General features: G+C 42.1%; 1 protein-coding gene across 1 annotated transcript in view; it reads left to right on the top strand.

Annotated features, from left to right (window-relative positions):
• Nucleotides 1-24,966, top strand: part of EPHA6 (EPH receptor A6) — a 549,557-nt gene that overhangs the window by 425,182 nt on the left and 99,409 nt on the right. The window contains exon 13 of the mRNA XM_025198213.1: nt 7,220-7,429. Within this exon, the coding sequence (XP_025053998.1) occupies nt 7,220-7,429 (210 nt within the window). The remainder of the gene's footprint in view (nt 1-7,219; nt 7,430-24,966) is intronic.

Below are 24,966 nucleotides of genomic sequence, written 5' to 3'. Positions count from 1 at the left end.
CATTTTTGTTGATTGAAGTGATTCTCTTCACCAACCTGTAATGATGTAGGCAAAGCAAACCTACTGCAATTGAGCACTCTGTAGTTGAACTGGAATATTTCATAAGAGCAAAATTTTGCTACACAGATATATATTTGAATGTAAAACAACATTTTCCAATACACTGGATAGGAAGCAGAAATGTAGGGCCAATTGGGCATTAGATATATCCCCAGCTAATGAGGAAACTTTATTTGGCAAAACTATTAGATGCTATTTAAAATTTCATGGAGCAATATAATAAATGTGATATGATCAGCATGATTTTATCTGAAATGTTGCCAGTATAAATACCTTCTACAGTCAGGTGGTATAAATATCAAAAGCCATCTCATACTTAAGCCCTCAGAATCTGAACAAAGTCCTTCATCACAACCACCATATAATTCAGAAGAGTGCTTTTATGTCCCTATAGGTCTAGGACAAGTAAATAAAAAAAGGATATGAAGGAAATTGGTCAGACTGCAGTTGGAGTACTGTGTCCAGTTTTGGGCACCATACTTCAAGAAGGATGTTGCTGGACTCGAGGGACTCGAGAAGGTTCAGAGGAGGACCACTCATATGGTTAGGGGTTTATAAGACAAGCCCTATGTGGAGAGACTGTGGGACCTGGGCCTCTTCAGCCTCTACAAGAGAAGGCTGAGAGGTGATCTTGTGGCCACCTACAGATTCATTAGTGGGGCACAGCAAGGGATCGGAGACACTCTGTTCACCAGGGCGCCTCTTGGGGTGACAAGGAACAATGGTCACAAACTGAAAGAAAGCAGATTTAGGCTAGATAGCAGGAAAAACTTCTTCATGGTAAGGGTGGCCAAAATTGGGAATGGGCTTCCAAGGGAGGTGGTGCTCTCCCCTACCTTGGGGGTCTTTAAGAGAAGGCTGGATAGGCATCTGGCTGGGGTCATCTGACCCCAGCAGTCTTTCCTGCCTAGGCAGGGGTTTGGACTCGATGATCTGTTGAGGTCCCTTCTGACCCTAACATCTATTAATCTATGAAAGTTTCCAGCAGATTGGGTTGAATCCCACATGTATGTGGGGGTTTACAAATGCATGAGACTTGGTGCCAAATTCATACCTACTGTAACTGTTGTCGTGTGGGGCCAGGTCAACTCTCAGGATCTCAAAATTGCACTGTTAGATGGGAGGGTGTGATGCAAATGCACATATACACACACAAAAATCAATTAGGCACATACACCCCCACCACCAACGCAGACGCACACACATCCAGAATTACCAGCCTAGACACATGCACAGCTATCACCAATTCAAGCACACACACACACTATACACACTGAAAATTAGACAAAAATCAGTTGACAATACCCACACATTCAATACACATACACGGGTCACTAATTTGTATATTATGCACACAACGATAGATATATATTTGCCAGCTCACACACACACCACCCACCTACACACAGGTGAGTTCCTAACTTGGGTGGTATGGTGTGTGTGTGTGTGTGTGTGTGTGTGTGTGTGTGTATGCTTGGGGTACCTATGTTTGGGGTGCTTGGTAACTAAAGAGCAAGTGGCAGAGATCAGGGGAAAAGGCAGTGGGGATGAGGCAATGGCAAAGAAACAGGGGTTTGCAGGCAGAGAGGAACTCAGGATGGCTGGAGCCACAGGAGCATGGGACAGGTGTTAGAGGTGGCAGTGAGCCAGAAGCAGGAGAGGGAGAAATGAGACAGAAGTCAGAGGGCAAGGAGCAGAGATTGGAGCAGGGCCAGAACCGTAGTAAAGTAAAACCCAACTCAGGGAACCAAATAACAGTTTTATTAAATGAACACTGTACTGTACAGCTTGGTTCTCACACACACTCACACAAGCACTCCCATACACACTCACACAATGGTAGCAGGAGAAAGAAACTAAGTGGAAGGGTTGGAGTCCAGGTAGGGAAGAGAAGCAGACTCCAAGTCCTTGGTTGAAGAGAAGGTGGAGGTGATAGCTACCTATCCAAGCTGGGAGGGGGGCCTCAATGGCCAGTCAGGGTCTTTCTCCAGCAGGTGTTGTCCAGAGGGGGTCGCCAGCAGGGCCTCTGGGTGCATAGGCGGTGTGGTATGGTTCTGGTCCAGATGGAGAGGGTGTCCCAAGAAGTCACTCTTCATTACCCCTTTTAATGGGGCAGACTACATATGATCTCCTATGGGGAGGGCCTGTCCAGGCAATGTCAGCCCTGTTCCAGGGGGTTCCAGATGTTCTTACTGAGCATATGCAGCCTTGGCACAGTGGTGGGTTGCCTCATCTTTTGTTTCTTGAATGCTGAGGGTATGCTTCCAAGGGCTGGGTCGTTGGTCCAAGTATTGGTTTTGATGGTGGGGTGATTTAGTAGGGGGTCCTGCTATCATTGTGTTTCACTCATTCATTCACTCTTTTGTTTCAGGCATTCAAGGAAAACCAATTTACATAGGAGGGGTAGGTATAAGTCATAGTTGCAACATATTGTATAGGGCAGAGGACACAAGGTGGAGGCTTGACATACAAAATGGAAACTTGACATTACTTTACAGACATAGGCCTAAACCATATAGTATTAATATGAAACAATAAAAATTAATGCAAAAATGATAGGAATACAATATAAAACAGTAAAAATTAATACAAACATAACAGGACACTATTTACAATATTAAAAAGGGGCTTATTACAATAATAGTATACAAGAACTTAGCTTACCTAGTACTACTTGTAATCACTTATAAGGGATAGAGAGAAAGTCAAAAATGGTTAGGTGAAGGGGAGGGAATGTATTTCAAAATTTAAAAAAAGAAAAACTGGGGGTTTTGCTACAATTTAATTGAGTCAACTGAATGTTATAGTGGTTAAATTTGGCCCCTGGTCTCTATCCTGATCAGATTAAATCAGAGAGACTAATATGATACATGGAAGGACAGCAGTGCACAGAAAGCAAGGGAACATTGGCTCGGGATTCAGTGTAAAAGAAATGATTAAAGAGAGACCTGGGAGTGGTAACATGGTTTACCTTGCAGGAAGAGGGAAACTGTTCCAAATATGTGAGGGTAGCATGAAATGAGATGCAAAGCCAAGCGTGGGAAGAGACAAAGGGAGCAGTTAGGGGAGAGGGTTGAGGGAAGCATATGGAGTGAGAAGAAGAATAGGATAAAATTAGAATTGAAATGTAGGTAGGTGTAAAATTGTGAGGAGCTTTAAAAGTTGGGATAAAATCTTGAACTTTATGCTGTAAAACAGGAAACTAATAAAGGGATTCAAGGACAGGGAGGCAGTTGGAATGATAGATGTGGACAACAATGTTTAGCATAGACATCTCACTAAAACTGGAGTAGGGAATGATGAGATTTGGAGAAAGCAAAGGAGGAGAAAATGAGAAAGGACAAAGTAGATGTAGGTGATAAGCCAGATGGGTTAAACCTGGATGACCAGGGGTATGGTAGAACTGTTAGTGATGCTAAAGAACGTAACAATTTTTTTTAAAATGGGGGGGAGGGGGGGAGTTCCATTCTAGACACATTGTATGTACACCTGAGTCAGTTTTTTCTGGTTCCCCACAGGTGGCCATATTGACCATCTGCACTTGAGCAGTCAATCCAGGGGATAGTTGCACGTGTTGGAGCTTGCAGCTTACTTATTTAAAAACAAACTGAGCTTGCACCTGTTCCATGGGTGGAGAAATAATATACCCAAGTGCCTGACACTGATCCTTGAACAGTCCTATGTGAATCCAGCTCTAGAGAGAAAGAAATTATATAAAACTCCTAAATCTATAAACATTGCTATATAGCTGTGTCGTTTGGAAGAGCAGAGGACAAGTAGATTGCATAGCACCAGAACAGCCGTACCTGCAGGACAGCCAGGAGGGAAAGTAATTATGAAACTTATTGATTCCCTCATTTAAAGCCCATCACAAGCTAGTCATTATGTTTCCAAGAAACATTATATAGTTGCAATCCTGCTACAGGCAATTTGTTTAAATGTAGGGTCATCAAACTTCAGTTTTGTTTGGAGAGGTTTGTCAGTTTGCATCTTTGGATTGACTGCTAAGGGAAGATTTGCTGTTTCAATACCACAACGGCAGTGGATAAGCACCAAGTTTAAAGACACTTTCCTGTCCCTGTCTGTTATGTTATAGTCAGAATCATTTTATAAAGACATACAGTCTGATTTGAAGATTCATAACTGAGAGCTTATAAATCTGATCATTAACTCCCCCTTTGGCATGCTGCTTTTATTTTGGTTGGTTAGTCTGTGCATGGGGGCTATGGGGGGGGTTTTGTGACCTTGGGTTTTGGTGCAGTGAGTCAACCAATATCCTGTAGCGTGTATTGAACAATACTTAGAGCCAGTAGCAGTAGTTTGGTGACTTGTCTCCAGCAAAAGAAAACTGAAAGCACACGCTGTGCTGAAGTTATTGGTAAATACTGTCTATGCAACAAGCTGTCCTGTTGTGCTGCATTTACCTCCCTTTGCCAATTGATTTTTAGAAGGAATGTGTTCCCAGCTGGGTTGTTTGTTACAGAAGGCACAGAGATTACATCATTTTACTCTTTTTTGTTTGTTACATTTTTCCTTCTTTTTGTTTGTGTATCCAACCAAGTTTAATAAAATGACATTGTTGTTAATAAGCAGGACCACAATTCTACTTTTTTGTAGGCAAAAACATCCTTTAACTTTAATAGCATATTATCTGTACCAAAGATTTTACCCTATTGCTATCTATTTAAGTACATCTAAATTCATTATTCAAGTGCAGGTACAGCATATACTAGAGGCAGGTCTTGATCTGGTACTGCGCTGTCTTAGAAGATGGATTAGTAACATAAAAAGCTAATAACACTAAAGTTTTCCCTGTCTGGGTTATCTTTTTTTACATTAATTATACAGTGGAGACCTCTTAAATGGGTAACCTTGGTGAAGAACATATATCTCTTCCATAGGCAGGATTAGGAGGGTGTGAAGAGGGTTCATTTCCTAGGTATTCATTTAGAGTTAAGAGATTTCATCACAGATTTAGAAGAAAGATAAATTAGTACACCGAGGGAAGCAATTTCACTCAATTACTTTAACATAATTTTTTGTTTAGCAAATTCATACAAAGATTATTTGCCAGCATTTATTCATGTGACCAATTTTATTCCTTTGCCAAATGGTGACTGGAAAAAGCTTCTCTGATGGTCAGAAATGCCAACCACCCCCTCTGTAGCAAGGCAGTAGCATCCTTCATCACTCTTTAACATTAGCCGTCCAACTCAGAGGAAAATGCTCTATTCTTAGAAATATTATGAGTGCTCCTAGGAGCCTAATCATAGATAAGGGCCAACCTGTGCTAGGTGCTGAACAAACACATAACAGAAAGGCAGTCTTTGTCCCAAAGAGCTATCTTTCTAAGTGGATGAGATGCATCCAGTGCTGCATTACCCTGACTGATGTAGTAACATGCTAAGGGAAGGGGAGAAATGAAACTGATTCATAGAGGACCTCCTAAAAGATTTAATCCATTGTTTCATCCTTATTGTAACTTCTTTCTATGATGATTGGATGTGTTTGTTACCACTACAACTATGGGCAATACTGACTGAATTATTGGAAACCAATTATTAAACCTTCATAATGATTATGAAATGAAATGATGTGATCTATTCTTGGTCCCCTTTCAGTGAAGCATGCCAGGTATGTTTAAATGCTTTGTTGCACAGAGATTCAATTTAGTTCAGTATGAGCTTTAGTGTTTTGTGGAATTTAGGCCTTACTTTCACGGTGGCTTTTACTGTTAAGCTATTCTTCCAAAATCTTATTTTTAAAGGGTAGCTTTTGAAGTGTGAAGTAACAAAAATATCCTGCTCGCTAATGTTAATATCCAGCCTAAGGCACTTGGCAGATGTTAAACTTAAAATGAAATTATTCTGTTAATCACATCTTAAATAGTAACCCAGCCACACATTCAGGGAATTAACTGCCAAAAAAAATTACACAAAATGTGTAATATTTTTGTGGCTGGTTTCCATTATGATGATGTGGCAAAGTTAGAACTGCACTGAGGTCTCAACCAAGCCTTGGTACAGTCTCCACTAGCCAACAATCAGTTGATTATCAGCCGGCTCCAAGGACCACACCAGGATCAGCTGGAGCCCCAGTACTGTCCTGAAGCCAGATAATAATCAGCTGATTGTTGCCACCGGGCTTTCAACTTGCCTGTGCAGGGGGAGCCCAGGATCATGGCCATGATCCCGGGCTCCCCCTGCACTAGCAAATAGGGCTCAATTGGGATCTGATCACTGACTCCAAAAAAATAAATAAATCACACTGCTCCCATGCATGTGTAGTATGGCAGAAGGCACGATTGTTGGGATCAGGGATCAAATTTTCCTTTATTTGAACATCTGTCAGTGGCCTAATACCTACAGAGATTGAAAGAACAACTAAAAGGTTCACTTTGCAGGAAAATGTTGCTTAGGGGTTTTTTTGGCTGTTCCTACTAACCTAAAAGCTAGCTGACTGAATAATCCATGAGAAACTAAATACCTATGAGCAGAGGTCACAAAATTGCTATTGTAAGCAGTTTATTACAACAGTCTGACAGAGTAGGCATAAGCCAGACAAAAGGCCCATTGTTATTTTTCTAGGAACCATCTAGGAACTTATATGGCCCCATCAATGTAATATCTAAGTACTTGCCTTTTTTTATTAATGCTCCTGTCAGGTAGAGAGGTATTCTCTTCATTTTACAACGAAAGAATTGAAGCACAGGGAAGCTAGGTAACTTCTTGAAGGCCAAACAAGAAATCTCTGGTAAAAAGCCAGATACTCTGCCCCAGCTTTCAGGTTGGTTGTTTAAGCATAAGATCATATTCCTTGTCTTAGAGTCGAGAGGACATGTGGTGGGTGGGTACTGTTCAGAAATAAAAAACATGGCGCCCGCCCCAAACTACTCCTTCCTGGCTAAAAGGCAGAAATCAAAAAAGAGTAGGGAGAAAAAGTGCAGAGTATTGTGCTCAGGGTGCTGGGCATGAGAGCTGGGAAGAGGAACTGGCTGCCAGTGACATTATAAGAAAATGAGAAAATATGATTTCTCTAGGGGTTTTGCTTAATTAAGAGTGTAAGATTGGACCATAAAGCTATAACCATGTTTAAATGTAACCTGTGGTTCATCAAAACAACACATGTACTTTGAACTTACAGTTTAACTTACTTGCAGAAACATGATGGGCACTTCACAGTCATCCAGCTGGTTGGCATGCTGCGTGGAATTGCATCTGGCATGAAGTATCTTTCTGATATGGGCTACGTACATCGAGATCTGGCAGCTCGTAACATTTTGGTCAACAGTAACCTCATGTGTAAAGTCTCTGATTTTGGCCTGTCACGAGTGTTGGAGGATGACCCTGAAGCTGCTTATACAACAAGTGTAAGTTTCTCTTCTCTGAACAGTTTACTCAATTGTGCCAGCTATAGTTCCGTTCTTCCTGTTTTGATCACATTTGTGCTCCCAGCACCATATAGTTTGAAGTGACTGATTTTTCTTTCATTATCTATGTGTGTGATTTGGTTATCAGTGTCATTTACTTAATGTAATCATTATGGAAGGTTGTTAAGTGATATTCAGTCCCAACCCTGAAGCTTTTTTTCATTCTCTTGCTCCCAGCCTCCTTTTCCTCCCCCACATCCCAGTATTTATTTGCAAAAAGTTTCTTTAAAAAAGATTTTATGGACTCCTATGAACTATGTTTAATATTTGGTCATTGCTCTCTATGAAAAATCCATTCGAAGATAATTGGATCATAAACTACCAATGGTCTGAGTGCTCTATAAAAGCTGACTAGTACGCGTGCAGAAGTTAGAGAGGGTCCAAAGGTGTGCAACAAAGATGATCAATGCAGGTCAAGGCTTGGAAGGCAGGTTATATGAAGAGAGGCTGAAGGATCTAGGCATGTTCAGCTTATGGAAAAGATGCTTAAGAGGGGACATGATAGCAGTCTTCAAATACTTGAAGGGCTGTCATGGAGAAGAGGGCAAGCACCTTTTTCTTTCTTGGTACAGAGAGGATGATGCAGACTAATGACTTGAAGTTGCAGCAAAGGAAATTTAGATTAGATATCTGTAAAAAACTTTTTCACTGTGAGAATAGCGAGGCAGTGGAACAGACTGCCTAAGGAAGTTTGTAGGCTTTCCATCACTGGAGGTGTTCAAGAAGAAGTTAGACAGCCACCGGTTGAGGATGATCTAGGTGTAGCTATGCCTATTTTTTACCATGGGTATATCTCATGCTTCTGGGCTTTGCTGGTGGCTCCCTCCTCTGTCCCCTGCCTTTTTTCTGTTATATATGTAAGGGTGTTTGCAAACCTCCCCAGAGACATTGGGTATCGGCTATAGCCAAGGGTGGGGACTTCAGTTGGAGAGTGCCAGTTCTCGTGCTAGGAGCAAAGCCAGAGGTTCTTGGCTAGAGGAGCTTAATCTCCACTTGGGGTCAGACTGATTGCCATATTTGGGGTCAGGAAGGAATTTTATCCCATCGTCAGATTGGTATGGACTGTGGGAGTTTTGCCTTCCTTTATGGCAGGGGGCATGGCCCTCTACCTGGGAGCACTTGAGCTTATATTGACAACATTTGTAGAAGCAGGACATTGGCTGCCATGGTTCCCCTGCTTTATTCATAGCAGGTTAGGGTGTTAGGGCTATGTTGTGTCAGGGTTGAGGGTATTCTTATGTAGAGTTTAGATTATGGCTGTATGGACTGGCTTGGATAGGGATGATCCTGCCTCAGGCAGGGGATTGGACTAGATGACCTCTGGAGGTCCCTTCCAGCTCTACTTCTCTGTGACTATGTTTTTAAATGAACATTTAGTCTGTCAGTATGTTGATTTATTCCATCTTCTTCTGAAAACACTTAATAAACTGTTAGGTAAGTAAGAAGGTAGTTATCACTTTTATTCTCAAGTTAGTCCCATATTACCATATTAATAAAAGTGCTTCCTTTTTAACATGAGAAGCTTAGTTCATTTTGGTCTTTCTAAGTTTAGCATTGTGGGATAAGCTGCAGTTTGCTGTTAGCATCTGGATCCATCAACTCAAATTTGCATCACCATACAAGCTTATTAACAGATTTTTCTGTGCTCTTAATTTGGTTTGGTTTGTTTGAAAGTTCTCCACTATTTTCATTGGTGGCATTTTTCACGCATTTCTCTGAAGGGAGAATACATTATTGAAGAAAAAATTATCATCTACATTTGTACCGAAAATACTGATATACAATGCTCTGGAAAAATTATCTAAAATCTTCAGACAAGTATAATGCCAGATGTCTGAGCTTGTAGATACTGAGTCCGGAACTCTCATTTAAATTCCCTGGCAATTCTGTACCTAGAAGGGCAAGATAAAGCCCCATATTGTATATTAGATATTAAATTATGTTGCTCAAGCTTGCCATCTAGCAGTGTTACCAGATTTGCCCATCACTTTGGGGTGTGCTCATTTACTAGGGACACATTTCTAGGGTCTTTGTAATTCTATCAATGTGCTGCTTGTGTTACTTATGTTTCTATATGGAGCTGTATCTCTCCCTTCTGCAAGTCCTCACTTCCAATGGAGCTATCTTGTAGGACTCAGTTTTAATGGGACTGGGTTCCTCTGGTCACCAAATCAGTCATACACACACAAACACACACAGATTAACGTGACATGCCTAACCCGGCCGGGTTGATCAGCATGGACAGGCTGACATCCTCATATGCCAAGAATCAGTTAATCAGAGCAACAATAAACTGCAGTCAGACACAAGCACACAGGTATACAGAATACCTCTGAATCCAGCTGGGTGTCCAGCTAACACATTTGTGGGCCAGCATTCAGTTCATTAGGGCATGTCTGAGCCAAACTGGGTCAATCAGCCTGTACAAGCTGATCCCCTTATGTGTTTCAAGCTCAGCACATCCCAATCTTTTTGTCCTAACTGTCCTAGTAGGGGCAGCCTCTTGATGAGCAGACCCCACAGTATTTCTGGGCTTCACAGGGATCTTTAGCTTAGGTAAAAGAAGTGTTGCTGCAGAGCAAGTGGGAAGGAGAAGTAGAGAAGGAAAAAATATACCCAATTACTACCAGTTTGACTATAAAAGTTATTTATCGCTGAGTATATGAAGCATATAATGGTACTAGTAGTAACAGACATGCAAAGGAAAAACAACCACAAACAATTACAATGCTACCCTGGTTTCACTAAGTATTTGGGGAAACCTAGCTCAAGCTTAACTAATACAGTCCAGGTTCAGAAATCTGTGCCTAGAGAGAAAAGAGAAAAGAGAGAGCGAGAGCTGGGATCTCACCAGTCCAAGGCATTTGGGTTCCAATGCTGACGCTGACAGGTAAAGTTCTCAGCACAATCCTTGAAGGGAGACAATCTGTTTCTTCCAGCTTCTCGAGAACAACAGCGGGTGGTGTCAGAGAGATTTCTCCTCTTGAAGCACACCTTGCTACTTTTTTACAGATTTTTATACCCTCAGTTCAGCTTCTTGAAAGCATTCTTTTAATAGTGTAAATAATTGTCTTTTCTACTGACAAGGGGTTATCTGGTTTGGAATATCTCAAGAAACTGATTAACAACCAGGAAAACATACGTTTTTAAGGAATAACCAGACACTTAGGAGCCAGCTTGAAATTCGTATGGATAGCAGATATATTGGATGAGATACCTCATTGTTTCTTCAGAAACAATAGATAGCTTGCAGCATCAGGGTTTTGGATTTTTACCTGTTGTGAATAAGCCTCAGCTTAGCATGACTTTTCCAGATCTTACTGAAATGGGTTGATTACTTGAAGTGTTCAACTTTTGTGGGGAAGACTTCTACCAGTCATCCCAGGAAAAGTATGACAACACTTGTGGTCAGGGCTACAATGGGCTGGACACTGTGATGAACCTTTAACCATTGTTCAAATGTTGCCCATACCCCCTCTGACTCAGTCTCTTGCCTCAGCATTCCCTAACCCAGCAACCAAGTTTTAGTCAATCAAGTTTAAATAGGCCTCCTATAGTGGGACCGGGGAATGTATGATCGCAGATGCCTATTAAAATTTACTTCTGGTTAGATGAGGGGGCGGTCCTTTGTAAATCCAGATTAGAATTGGTCTGATAAATGCTGAGTTGGGTGTGTATCAATGTGGGTTGATTAGCATTTGGAGCACAGATTCCCCATCATGCAGTACTCCCCTGCTTCTCTGATCCCAGAATTCACTGCAGTCTTTGTTTCGGGCTTTCTGTTCTCCATCTTCCATGTAAATGAATGGTCATCTGGTTCCATCTCAGATGCAAATGAGACTTAGGGCAGTTGCTCCCTTATCTGGAGGGCTTTAGGTGCATCTCCCACTGCATCTTCATTGTCTTTTGGAATCAGTTTTTGTTCAGGTAGGGGGAGGGGGGAATTCTTTGTGAGTCAGGCTGCATCCTGTGCCAGGGTTCCCCAAGAACACGGAGCGGAGAGGTAATAGCAGTGCTGTAGCAAGTGTGGGGCTTGCAGGGCGACCGCCTTGGCCACCAAAGCAAAGGGGCACCCACAGGCACTGCCCAGCCAGGGTGGGGCACAGGATGGAGCCATGAGTGGCTCATTTGGGGAGGCACAGAGATGGGGGAAGGGTGACTCCCACCGCTGTGTGCACTCCCGGGCAAGCTTGGGGTACGTGTGCCCCCCAGATCTGTGTGCAGGGCAGGGGTGGGGTGCTGCCATGACCTTTGCCCTGGGTACCAAACTTAGTTGCTACAGCACTGCCATCCAGTAAGAAAAAAAAGTTATGACTATGTTCAAGATTTAAGTCCAATTATATTAATAGTCAAGTTCATTATGTTATCAAAGTGAATTTTGGTTGGCTATGAGGAAGAATAGCTTTATCTCATAAATGAACAATTCTTGAACATTGAGAATACTGTTCAAACCTGACCTATGAATGGGTGAATAAACTGAATCTGCAGTTTAGCTAAATAGTAGTCTCAATACAATAAAATGTTCATCTGATTATTAATATAGCATTAACAATCCTAACCAGATATATGAAAGTTTCAAGTAAATGTTAATCTGCACCATAGAAATTAAATTGATTACAGACACCAGGCGTAATAAAGCATTCTGCCAGAATACATGGAATTATGAGCTCCCCTTGAAAGGAACAGAGACAGAATGCCAGAAGATTAGCATGAAATAATTTATTTTAACCTATTTTTCTAAAGTACTTTCAATTTAAGAAGTGGTTTGTAACCACAATGTGGAACTCATCTAATGTAACTGTATTGTAATAAGTATCCTATTTGTTCTGGCAAATTCATCATAGCTCCTATAATAGGACCAGGGTTTTTGCAAAACAATAGCTTTTTTAAGTTTAAACCAAAGAACAGTTATCTGAAAAAAAGGTTTCAGTAATGTCAGCAACATTTTAAAAGACCATCACTATGTAGAACTGCAAGCTAGGAAAAAGAAAAAAAAAACAAGGTCAGATATATTAGTCTCAGCATTGGGGTTTGGTTTTTTTATTTATTCATTATTTTTTATTTTTAAATAATACCACTTCCAGCATTAGGGGTCAGTACAAAAACAAAACAGTGCAAAACTTTATTCCTTTTTCCCATTATATATGTTTCATTTGTTTAGTTCTCAAAACCTCAATTATGTCACATTGAATGTAGAGATGAATGGAGGAATAAATATAGGATGTCTTACTGATTTTATTCTTAGGGACAAGTTAAAATGGGCTAAAGCCACTGAGAAACCATAAGGAAATTTAAACAGAGGCAATGGGGATTTCACCCTCTTTGGCAAAATAAATAAATTCATCAATTTTTGAACTCTTCAATAGCTACCTATTCTGTAAGTGTATAATGAATAGCATCGTAGAGTAATTGCTCAGTAGGGGTGTGCAAAGTGGGCCATATTTGATTCAGATTTGGCCCAATTCAGGAGGCAGTGATTTGATTCGTTGATTTGGATCACTGTCCCGATTGGATTCGGCCGAATCTGAATCTGAAGATTCGATGTTGATTCAGAGAATCAGAGATTTAGCCATAGACACAGCTTTAAATGTTTTTTTCTACATACCTCAAGGTACCAGGAGTGGCACAAAAATACTGAGATGGTGGGGCAGATGGAGCATCCCACAGGAGGGTTCCTATTCGATTTGGAGAGATTAAAGGGTCTCCTGATTCAATTTGGATTTGGAGATTCAGCTGCCAAATCGGGTCAAATCTCCGCCGAATCGAGTCAGTGACGAAAGTTTCACGCAGCCCTATTGCTCTTGTTTTTGAGGGGGGGGGTTTCTATGTGCCCATCTCTTTGGTTATAGCATGAGCAAGTTTTCTTCAGAATAAATCAAAGATACATTATAGAATCATAGAGGAAAAAATAGGGCTGGAAGAAATCACAGGGGATCATCTAGTCCAGCCCCTTGCTCAAGGCAGAATCACCCCTACCTAAATTATTACAGCCAAGCATTTGTCTTACTCAGCATTGTTCACCCTTCCAGCCCCACAGGCTGAACAAGTGACACAGGGCCAGTCTGCAGGCCAGATCTAGCACACAGGGTCAGCACATGACTGCAACCCCATGCAGGGGCCTGACCATGCGCTGGCCCTACTCCCATGCACCAAATCCAGCTGCATAGTGACCCTGCGTGTTGCCCCACTACAGACAAGCAATTTAGCTTGCAGGGCCACATCATCCAACCTATAGGGTTCCCCAGGGGTATGGAAATTTGTCAGCAGCAGAGGAACAGCAGTTAATGCTGTAACTGCTTCCCCACTTCCAGATTTCCAGAACCTCATGGCCTGGAGATTGAGCACCACTGGTCTAACTTGTTCTTAAAAACCCAGTGTTGGAAATTCCACAGTACTCTAGGTAATTTGTTCCAGAGCTTAATCACCATAATAGTTTGAACGTTCTTCCTAATATCCAACTTAAACTTCCATTACTGCAGTTTGAGACAGCTGCTTCTTGTTCTGTCCCCTCTGAGCAAATGGAATAATCTCTTACCATTATCTTTATTATAGCCCTTAATGTTTTTGAAGATTTATAAAATCCCTCCTCGGTCTTCTCTTCTGTAGGCTAAATAATCTCAGAGCTTCCAAACCTTCCTTGTAAATCATGGTTCTGAGATGTCTGATTCCAATTTGTCCACCTCTTTCTTGAAAAGGAGTGGTCAAATATGGACACACAACTCCACGTGGGGCATCACCTCACTGAATAGAGCAGAAAGATCACTGCCCGTGACTTGCATGCAATTATCCCATTAAGCTAAGCTGGTATCAGGGTGCCCTGTCTATACTATAAACCACTGAGCTAACTTCAGTCAGCATACAGGAGGACCAGCATCATTGGAATATATGTACCTGTAACAGGTTGCTGTCTCTGGGCCTCTCAGCCAGGCTTTGTCTTTCCCCTGAGCATCTCTCAGCAGCCTAGGCACTTATGCAGTCTCTCATCCTGCTGCCTTCTTCTGCCTAGAAAGCCTCTCAGCCTGCCCCAGTTATGTACAATTCTTCACAAAGCAAAGTAAGCAGAAACCTTATCATCTGGACCCTTGAGATGGGTCCACTTTGGCTTCAGTCTTCCTCCCCAAGTTGGCCCTCCTTCTAGCACAGCGATTTCCTACCTCTCGTGCTTCTCCCTCACTCTGCCCGTGGTTCTGCCTGCTGTGATTTTTAATTCCCAGTAAGCCATACCCTCATTAGCCTTCCCCCAGCTGCAGCCCTTCAGTCTAACTAGCTGCCTTCTCTAAAGAGGACAGGCTACCCTGTTAATGTACCCAGTTGCAGCAAGGTACTATATGTATTTCTTTATTACTTCTCTCAGGCCAAGGATGCATTAGTTCAGGGTAACTCATCAAATCAATCTGTGGAAAATTCAAAATGGTAAAGGAAGCCAGAATGCTCCTGTGATTTTCCCTCCCTATTTTTGTGGAGGGGGAAAGTGTTTTTCCCCTTGTCTTTGCTTAAGATGCTTGAACCATGCCTTTATCTTAAAAGGGGCAATGTAACTAATAGTTCAATTTAGGACGTACAATCAAGATGCATATTGGAAGGACAGGTGTATTTTAAGAGTGAAATGAAAAGCTAACCTCTATTATCTCTGTTGTTGTCCATCACAAAGACTGCAAGATAGAGCCTATAATCATTACAGAGAATAATGGTTTCAGCCATAGATCTATACTAAAACAAATGTCAAGATGGAGCCAGAGTCTGTGACTGTATCCCACAATGCCCTGAGCACCCCTCAATAGCAAATTAACAAAATTATATTAGAGCATTTTGTGACGGTTTTAGCAGGAATTGCTCTTCTAGCACATGCTTTTGACTAGTTTAGGTGGCATCAGACTGAGCTTTTTTGAACAGCATACTTAGTCCAGGGACCACTTCATGATTTATCTGGAGTCAATATATTTTTGCTTAATCAGATAACTTTGGTGCCATATATTAATCAGAGAGTGGATTCTTATCACATCACTTGGACTAGCTTTTATAACCCTTATGTCCCTCAGTGAATTAATTGCCTTGTATACCCTTATTGACCTATTCAACCCGCCTTCGCCTCTCTCAGTAGTGCCTCCCTCCCTAGACTTTGTATTTCATTTCCCTTTTATTTGTATTTCATTTTCCCTTCTATTTAGAATGCCTTCTTTCTGCATAACATCTGACAGTTGGCCGTCACCTATGAAAGTTTATACCTCTCTGAACTAGTTAGGATATATGCAAACATGTACCCAGTCTGCACCCAGTCTACAATCACATGGCTTGCTTTAAGCTGCTTGATCATAGATCAGGAGCAGTGTGTGCAGCCATTCATTGGTGCCAGAAGCCACATGGGGAACCTGGTGTAAAGAACTCAGGGTGGGAGGGGATCAGGCAGGGCTAGCAGGTCCATGGGGGGATTTGGCAGATCGGGTTAGGCTGGTCAGTCGGTGGGGAGGGTTGTTGGGGAGCTAAAAATACCTCAGTTGGGGGGCCAGGTTGGAAGAGTGCAGCCCTGGGACTCGGGCAAGCAGCTGGGCTTTTCTAGCCCCAGGCTTCACTCCAAACATGTTCAGGTATTCACTAGATTGGGCTAACCTGTTCCTGGTCTAAGTTAGTTCACCTCCTCAGATGAACTAATTTAGATCAAGCCTGCCATTGTTTGCCCAATTTAACCTTCCCAAATGTCTGCACAGATCAGCATTTAGATCAACTTAACCCTAGTTCGGTTGATCTAAATGTACCATCTGCACGCACTTTCAGTCTCTAAGATGTCACCCTGGCCAGTCTTTTATGTACACCAGCAAGGTATACATGAAGCAATATTTTATATTGGGGTTATACAGCTTATTCCACTGGATAGTGATTCATATCAGATTAGTCAAGGCCATGCATAAAGACCAGCGGGTGTAAAAGAATTCTCTTGAAGTTGTCTGTCCCCTAAGCAAGTCTTCATGTTAATTCAAGGGAAGATGATCCCCAGATGGAAGGTCTACATTCCCTCTCAAAGCTGTGCCTGAACATCTCACCGCATGTATTTCTCCTGATCCTCCTTTGATTGCCTATGAGAATCCAAAAGATAGAAATAGATCATTAAGTCATTTTACAGCACCTAACTAGACAAGTAATAAGTGATTTCCTGACCTTATTCAACTTCAGGAGGAAACCAATTTCTGCCAAATATATGAGTTCACCACTTTGGATTGCAAAACTTTAACATAGCAGTATGGTTCTTGAAGAAAAAAAATATGAGTCCATTATTTTACATACCACAAGTCATAAACATGTTCCTGTGAGCCAAGAAAATATCCACTAATAGAATCTACTGGCTCCTTGGGGGAACTTTTTTGCATGAATTTCACAGAAAACAAATAGACAAAAATTTCTTCCAGTTGCATGAAGTAGGGCACTTCTTTCAGGCTGTTTTATTCATAGCCTCAAGGTCAAAACAATCTGAGCATATCTGTCAGCTCCCAGCAGTATTCTGGGAATACTTGTGGACATCCACTGTACTCCAGTCCACATGTTACTAGAGCTGTTGAAGCAGCATATAATCTATTCAATTCCACATAAGATTTTTCCCACATAAAAGTTAAACATAGTGCTTTAGGTGATTTTACTAAGACTTTCTGCTCCTAGAATTCATGTTACTTTATTTCCCTTCTACAGAGGCTACGTTTCTAACAGCCAGGTACCCACAGGGTATGCAGTACTCCATATAAGAGTCTAGCTGTGTACTCCACAATGATATTGTTCTGTGAATCTTTCCTTTATTGGTGACAAAGCACAATATGCCTTTCCAATACTTCTAGGAAATAGTGCCTCCTCCTTTCTGGCTTAATCCTTGTGCTAAAGAGAAATGAGTGTCACAAAATAGGTGTTTACACAGCAAGCTTTTTTAGGTAACTAAAAAGACCCAAGCCAATCAGAAGTCATAAAGTCCTTTTTTCTGTGATACAGGAGACAGTGGTGACGTAAACTACTTAAAGGCATGTAAATATCTTGTTTTTGATCAGACAAATCAAAGATTAGAGAGTTCTCATATACTATGTCAAAAACAGGCTGCATCAGCCAAAGAAACATGCAAAGCAAAACAAACCCATTTATCATAAGCATCCCCTTTTTTCCTCCAGGTATCATATAATCCACAACAGACACAATCTTCTGCTAGAGAGTGTTGAAGTCCACAGCAGAGTCTTAGTTTGCTTTCCTAATATAATCCAATGTGTGTTTCTCTTCCCACTCAGTAGTCTAGTTTTTTTGGATTCTCACTGCAATCGCATCCTTCTGATGTGGCTTAGCAGACAACTCTTTACAGGGGAAAGTAATTATTTTGGTTTAGCGGTATATTTAATTTTCCCAAAATGCATGTCTGCCATTCCATATTACTCGCATCTAACTCTGCGTAACGTAACTTTAAGAAACGGAGTTCTTCTATATCCTTGCTAAAATGTGGGGACCAAAACTGAACACAGTATTTAAGGCGTGGGTGCACCAAGGATTTATAAAGAGGCATAATGGTACTTTCTAACATTCCTAACATCTTCTTTGCGGCTTTGATGGCTGTTGAGCACTGAACTGATTTTTAGTGAACTGTCCACAATGACTCCACTAATGTGGAAACAGGTAATATAGAGTCCATCATAGTGTAGGTATATTTGTGTTGTTTTTTGCCCAAGTGCATCACTTTATGCTTAACTACATTGAATTTCATCTGCCATTTAGTTGCCCATTCACTCGATAGTGCCAGATCCTTCTGTAGTTCCTCAAAGTCCTCCTTGGTCTTTACTACTTTGCATATTTTTGTGTTATCCACATATTTGGTCACCTCACTATTCACCTCCTTTTCTAGATCATTTATGAACATGTTAAACAGCGCTGGTCCCAATGCTGATCCCTGGGAACCCCACTATTTACTTCTTTCTAGCCCCAAAACTGACCATTAATATTCACTCTTTGTTTTATATCTTCAAGACAATTTCTAATCAATTAATGGACCTTCCATGTAATCCTATGACTACCTAACTTCATTAAAAACCTCTGTTGGGGTACCTTGTCAAAGGCTTTTTTTTTAAGTCCATTGTCAACTGGATCTCCCTGATCCCCCTGCTTATTGACACCCTAAAATAACTCTACTAGGTTGGTGAGGCATGATTTTCTTTTGACAAAACCATGTTGATTTCCCCTCCCTCCCCCAGGAAGACTATTCATTCCATCCAGGAAGAGCACACACCAACTGTAGAGGCTTTCTCAGCCTGACGAAGGGTTTTTAAACCCAAAAGCTTGCTAAAAAAAGGATGTTTTCCACCTATTTAAGTTGGTCTAATAAAAGATATCAGATTCATTCAAAGAACCTTGTCAAGAATGCATTTAGTTTCTCGGCAATGGCCCTGTCATCCTCTAGTGCCCATTATACCTTGTTCATCCAAAGACCCAGCTGACTCCCCGACAGGTCTTTGGCATCTAATGTACCTAAAGTAATTTTTATTGTTACCTTTTATTTCTCTAGGAAGCTTCTCTTTAAATTATTTCTTAGTTTGTCTTATTAGCCTTTTACATTTGATTTACCAGAGTTTTTCTCTTTTTTTTATTTTCCTCAGGATTTGTCTTTCATCTTTAGAAAGAAGCCTCTTTCTGTTTATTATAAACTCTACCATTCAACCATGTTGGCTATCTTTTGGTCTACTTTCCTTTTTAGATTTGTGTTGTATGCTTGTTCTGTGCCTCCAATATGATGTTATTAAGTAGTGGCTATGCTGCTTGCAAGATCTTCACCTCCTTAGGGACCCTTTTAAACTTCTGATTAGCTTCCTCATTTCAGTATAGTGTCTCTTTTAAAAGTTAACTGTTACTATGGTAGATTTTCTTCTTGTCTCCTGTCCTACATGGATGTCACATCCAATTTAATTGGGGGCACTATTGCAGAGTGTCTCAGTAACACTTACACGTTGTACCAAATCCTATGAACTACTTAGGACTAGGTGAAAAATGGCCTTTCCTCTTGTATGTTCCAGGACTAATTTCTCTAGAAAACAATCTTTTTTAATATCAAGAAATTTGGTCAGTGCATCCTGGCCTGAGGTTAGACTGAGCCAGTCTATATGTGAATAACTGGAGTTGCCCATTTTTACTGTGTTTTCTGCTTTTGTAGCCTCTCTCCCCTAGTATGTCTAGCTTGCTACTGCCATCTAGGTTGGGGGTGGTTGGGTTGATAATATATCCTCAGAAGAATTTTCTTTTAGTTGAAACATGGAAGTTCTATCCATAGGGATTCTATGGTACCTCTTATCACTTGAAAAATCTACCCTATTTGACTTGATGCAGTCTTTGATGTAGAGTACCATTCCCCCCATCAGTACAAACTGTATCATTCCTGTATAGTTTGCTTTCTGGTATTACAGCATCCCATTGATTTTCCTTCTTCCAGCACGTTTCTAAGATCCCTGTTATGTCAATAAGCATGACATTAATAAAAAATCAAATCACTAGGTTTTGTTTTTCTTTTGTTTTTGGCATATTACCCAGTTTTCTTCAAGTGACAGAAGCTATTCCTTTTAGTGCTCTCAGCCTGTCAGTGTAGAGGTCCTTGTGGCCTCTAATGACCACTTAGTTGCATTCTGGCAATGTAGACAAAGATCCTGGCGTTTGATGAAAGTTAGTAGACAGGCATTATGAGAGATACAGAACTGATAAGTAAACCAGCTTTTCTAGCATGTTTAATAACTAGGTGAGATCTTCATATTATGACTGATCTACAAATAGCCTGCCCCCCAAAAATGCCCTCTATTATTAAGCCCTAGGAAAGTGAACCATCAACCAATTCTGACATGACAATTGGCAGCTGTGGATGAAGGGGAGCTAATGTAGTTAATTGCTGAAATTAAGCCACTGTTATGAAGAAATCTAAGCTTTTCCTTTGTTCTGAAGGGATAGATGAAAAGGCTTTTTTAGAGTCTTTATACCTGGCTCTTAGCAGGAGGCTACAAGAGGGTATATTTTCTGCATGTCAGCTAGTAGAACAGACTCTGGAGTTTAGGAGCTGGAAAAAGTAGTGGATGAAATAGTGACAAGGAAAGCCTGGAGAAGAAACCACCAAGAAAATTACTGCACTCCAAGCTCAAACTGAAACACTAGTTAAGAGACAATATACAACTAAGGGAGATGGAGCACTTGGAGAATGCCCATAAGTACTGTAATTTAAGGTTAGTAAATTTCCTGAGAGCTTTAAACTGTGACACTACTATTAGAAGAGCTCTTGAGTGGTTTAAACAGTACATGAAAAGACAGAAACCTCAAAATATAGCGTTCTGATTTTTTTTGTGAAGCCTTTTTCCCCCCCTCCAACATATTCTGAGAACTGAGTCTAGATGGGTTTTGGATAACAGGGTTGGGAAGGGGGGAAATAATAGATTTACCTCTGCTTGCTATCATAGAAGGCAAGACCCTGCAGAAAGATGCAATTTTAGAAAGGGAAGAAGAAATTAAGGTCTGGTTACATCCCTGTGATCTCTATGTTTTCAGGTTGATCAAGAACAAATAAGAAACTCTCAGATAAGGGAACAGTATGTGGAGGGGGATGAGATTCCACACAAAACATTTTACTTTTTACTAGAGCTTTCCAAGCAACAACAGCTCATACAAAGACACTTCTATTATGTAAGTAGGTGCGCTTGTCAGTGAAGTAGGTTAGGATTGTGTATCCCTGTTTTCTACGTGTGAATGTACTGTCTTTTAGAATACAGTCAAAAGCTAGCCTATAATAATAAATTAACAGAGATTTAAAAAGAAATAAACGTGTATATGCATAGTGGGAACAGGATCAGTAGCGTCCCTACATCAAGGGCTAAATTGCTGATTCTGTTAACAGTGACGCCTTAACAGTTCTGCTTTAAATCTGATTTAGTGAGATAAAAAGCAGCTACAAACTGAATCATATGGTACATAAAGTAATATAGTCTAGATTGCCCCTACCTATCTGTTATATTGCTGAATTCTAACCTTAATATATTTTGTTCTCTCGTCCTCCCTTCCTCCCCCCCCCCCAATTTTGTGTAGAGAATTGAATTATTATCCTGTCCTCACTGTAGCATTTGGTGAAGTTTATGGTCCTGATCCTTCTCAAGGCAAAGTTAGACTCTGAAGTTAAATTAAATCCTCTGAGAAACTTCAGGGTTATTAGATTAAGCAGAAAAACAAAATGGATTGATGCCAGTAATCTCAGACAAAGAAAAAAAGGAAATGTCATTTATTAAAAACTAGGGGGAAAAACAACTTTGACTTATTCAAATTATCAACACATACTCATTTAGCTTGTGAATTTTCTACATGACAGAATTAGCAGAATAGCTGGGTATTTTCTCTTGAGTCTTTGAATTCTATGATATTTCTAACTTATTTCTAATTTATTAATTAATAAATTGATTTTGAGGTGCTGTTATTTTTTTTCTTTTGGTCAAATGTACATTTGGGAAATTTGATCTCATCCTCTTTTGTGCTAGCCAGCTGCCATCGTTGCAGATTTCACACACAAGTTTTCATAATATCATAACATTTTCAGAAAAAGGGAGGAATTGCTCATATTTTATTTTTGAGTTCCTTGCTTTAACTTGTCATAAACTGCTTTCATTTCTGGCAAAAAGTGAGTGTATCTACATGTTCATTAATGTTACAGCGCATAACCAAGTACTAAATGCGCACTAACTGATGCTACTGCACGGTAGTTGCCAGCGCATGGCTTTTTAGTGATGCTAATTGTGCAGCAGCTTGATACTACTGTGCAGTAACGTATTAGCACGGGTTTTGCCCTGCATGCTACTGCAGTAGAATTAGGCTACTGTGCAGTTAGCATCACATGTAAATACACCCAGTGTGGACTTAACTGTTCCAATAAATCAAGTCTGTGGTCTATATGAAGGCACAGGAGCAGCTACCCTTGCAGTCTTTGACTCCCTGCCAACTTGAGCTTTAGCTCATTCTCTCCTTGGCTTTTCCCAATTTTTATGTGCAAATTATAGAATTAAACCCTATGGGGGCATCCAGATGAGTGCACACGCACCTGTTGTAGCATCTCAAAGCAGTTTGAGATGCCGCAAGAGGCATGCTGGGAACAAAAAATGTTCCCCGCGATCTAGAGTGGGGACTCTAAATTGGACACTGGCAAACATTGGTATTAAAAAAAAAAAACAAAAAACCCCCAAAAATACAAACCCTGCAGAAAAATGTGGCAACCAGAAGCTGAGTCCTCCAAGGAGACACTCTGGCACCCGATCAGAGCATCTCTATGGCTGCTCCCTTTCTCAGCATGCTGGGGCAAATAAGAGTGGGGCAAGGTTGCAGCAGTAACCCGGACCCAGGCACTATCCCCAGTAAGTAGGGATGTGTATTTGTGGGCAGGGATTGTGTGGGGGTGAGGGAGACTGCTCAGGAGGGGTGGGTTCCCCACCCGTCCCTGCACAGCATGCAGCCCGCCTCGCAGCAGCAGCCATTAGGCACTCAGGGCCCCCTGCTGGCATTGGGTGCTCAGTGCCCCCCCATGGTGCAATGCAGCCCTGGCCGCCTAAAACCCAGCACTACCTGTGCCAGGTAGCATGGGCCTGGCCCGACCCAGGGCCATGTGCCTTCAAGCAAAACCAGGCCACTCTTGCTGTCACCTGGGTCCTGGCACTGCACACAGGGGCTGCACATCAGGCCGGGTCCTGCCTCCATGGAGCTGGCCCAGCCCAATGGTGTGCAGGGCACTTGGAGGCAGGACCTGGTCCAGCCTAATATGCAGCCCCTGCATGCGGTACCAGGACCCCAGGTGACAGCAAGGGCAACCTGGTCTTGCCTGAAGGTGCATGCCCCCAGGCCAGGTAGAGCTGGGCCCATACCATGTGGCATAGGCAGCACTGGGTCTCAGGCAGCCAGGGCCACACTATGTTGGGGTGGGGGGGTGGGTCTGCAAGCAGTGGGCCCTGAGCACCTGATGGCCACTGCTGGTGCTGCAGGAGGGCTGTGCACTGTGCAGGGGGGAGGAGGTGTATCCTTAAACTACCCCCCCAAACCCCAAACAGGCCCCATACCCCCCCACAAATTCTACAACCCCACATCCCCCCTATGAATCTCACACTCTGCATGTCCAGCCTGCCACATGGGATGGGACAGGACCTGCTGGCACACTGCATGCCCACACCAGTGCTGAGAAATGAAGCCCCAGCCTGGGTGGGCTCCTGATCCCAGGAAACATTGGACTACCCCCCCAAACCCCAAACAGGCCCCATACCCCCCCACAAATTCTACAACCCCACATCCCCCCTATGAATCTCACACTCTGCATGTCCAGCCTGCCACATGGGATGGGACAGGACCTGCTGGCACACTGCATGCCCACACCAGTGCTGAGAAATGAAGCCCCAGCCTGGGTGGGCTCCTGATCCCAGGAAACATTGGAGTGGGGGGGTGAGAGAAAGAGAGAGAGATGGGAGTCAGGGGCATGGGAGCAGTCCAGGTAGGAGAGGCTGCCAGAGCCAGGCTTAGAGCCCCTCTGCCCCACTAGAGCAGCCTGTGAAGGGGGAGGCCAGCCTGAAAGGGAAGGGCCTTACCCACTCCAGTCCCTGAGCCCCGATCAAGGGCTTCCTAGTGTAACCCTCACCGGTATGCTAAGCTGGGCGCTTTGCCAGATTCTGGATCCTCAAGGTGCCAGTAGCCCTGGGAACCCCCCTCAGGCAGGTCTGCTAACTGAGCTGCCCCTTGGAGAGGTGTGTCCCTCAACCTCACTGCCCAAGAATGTACTTTAAAGCCAGTAAACAAATGGGTTTCTTTATTATACACAACTATATACAGAAAAGAAATTAATCAAGAGAAGAATTGTATATCAATAGTTAATAATAAAAACCAACAATTTGAATAGAATTTACAATTGCAACAATAGATGAATAATTCCACCACACTGGGTGGTCCCACTTGCATCAAACAACCTCAATGATTGCATTCACCTGGTTATAACACTTTAAAGCAGTTTCCTCCCCATAAGCCAGGTTGATTTCCCTCTGGTCACACGCCCCTTCCCATAACAATAAATGGCAATACAGCTTTAACTACTGGCAGAGGCGAGGCTTCTGATGCTCCAGGGAAGGTGGACTCTTTGCTTTTCCTTGGTAACTCAGCAAAAAAAACCCAAAAAAAACAAGTCTCTGATCAGCCACTGCAGGTAATAGACTTTTTTTTCTTTAGTTTCCATCTGAAAAATACACCTCCTGCAAACACTAGGGGTTAAGTGTTTCCTGACACACCCATGCAGATTTGGGATTCTTACAGCCTGCTCCTTCTCTGGGCTGTCTCCCCCAGCACCTCCACATGCAGACAGGATTTCGTCTGCAGGTCTCTGTCTCTGCAGTACAAGCCTTTCCAGCCCAAACAAAGGACTTCCCTCTGCAGGTGCCTGACCAGGCAGCTTCTCCCAGCTAGTTTACCAACACCTTCCCACTCTT

Source organism: Alligator sinensis, unplaced genomic scaffold, assembly GCF_000455745.1.
Source record: "Alligator sinensis unplaced genomic scaffold, ASM45574v1 scaffold19_1, whole genome shotgun sequence".
NCBI classification, from domain to species: domain Eukaryota; kingdom Metazoa; phylum Chordata; order Crocodylia; family Alligatoridae; genus Alligator; species Alligator sinensis.
The sequence above is the reverse complement of the archived record's forward strand: the minus strand, read 5'-3'. Positions and strand labels throughout refer to the sequence as shown.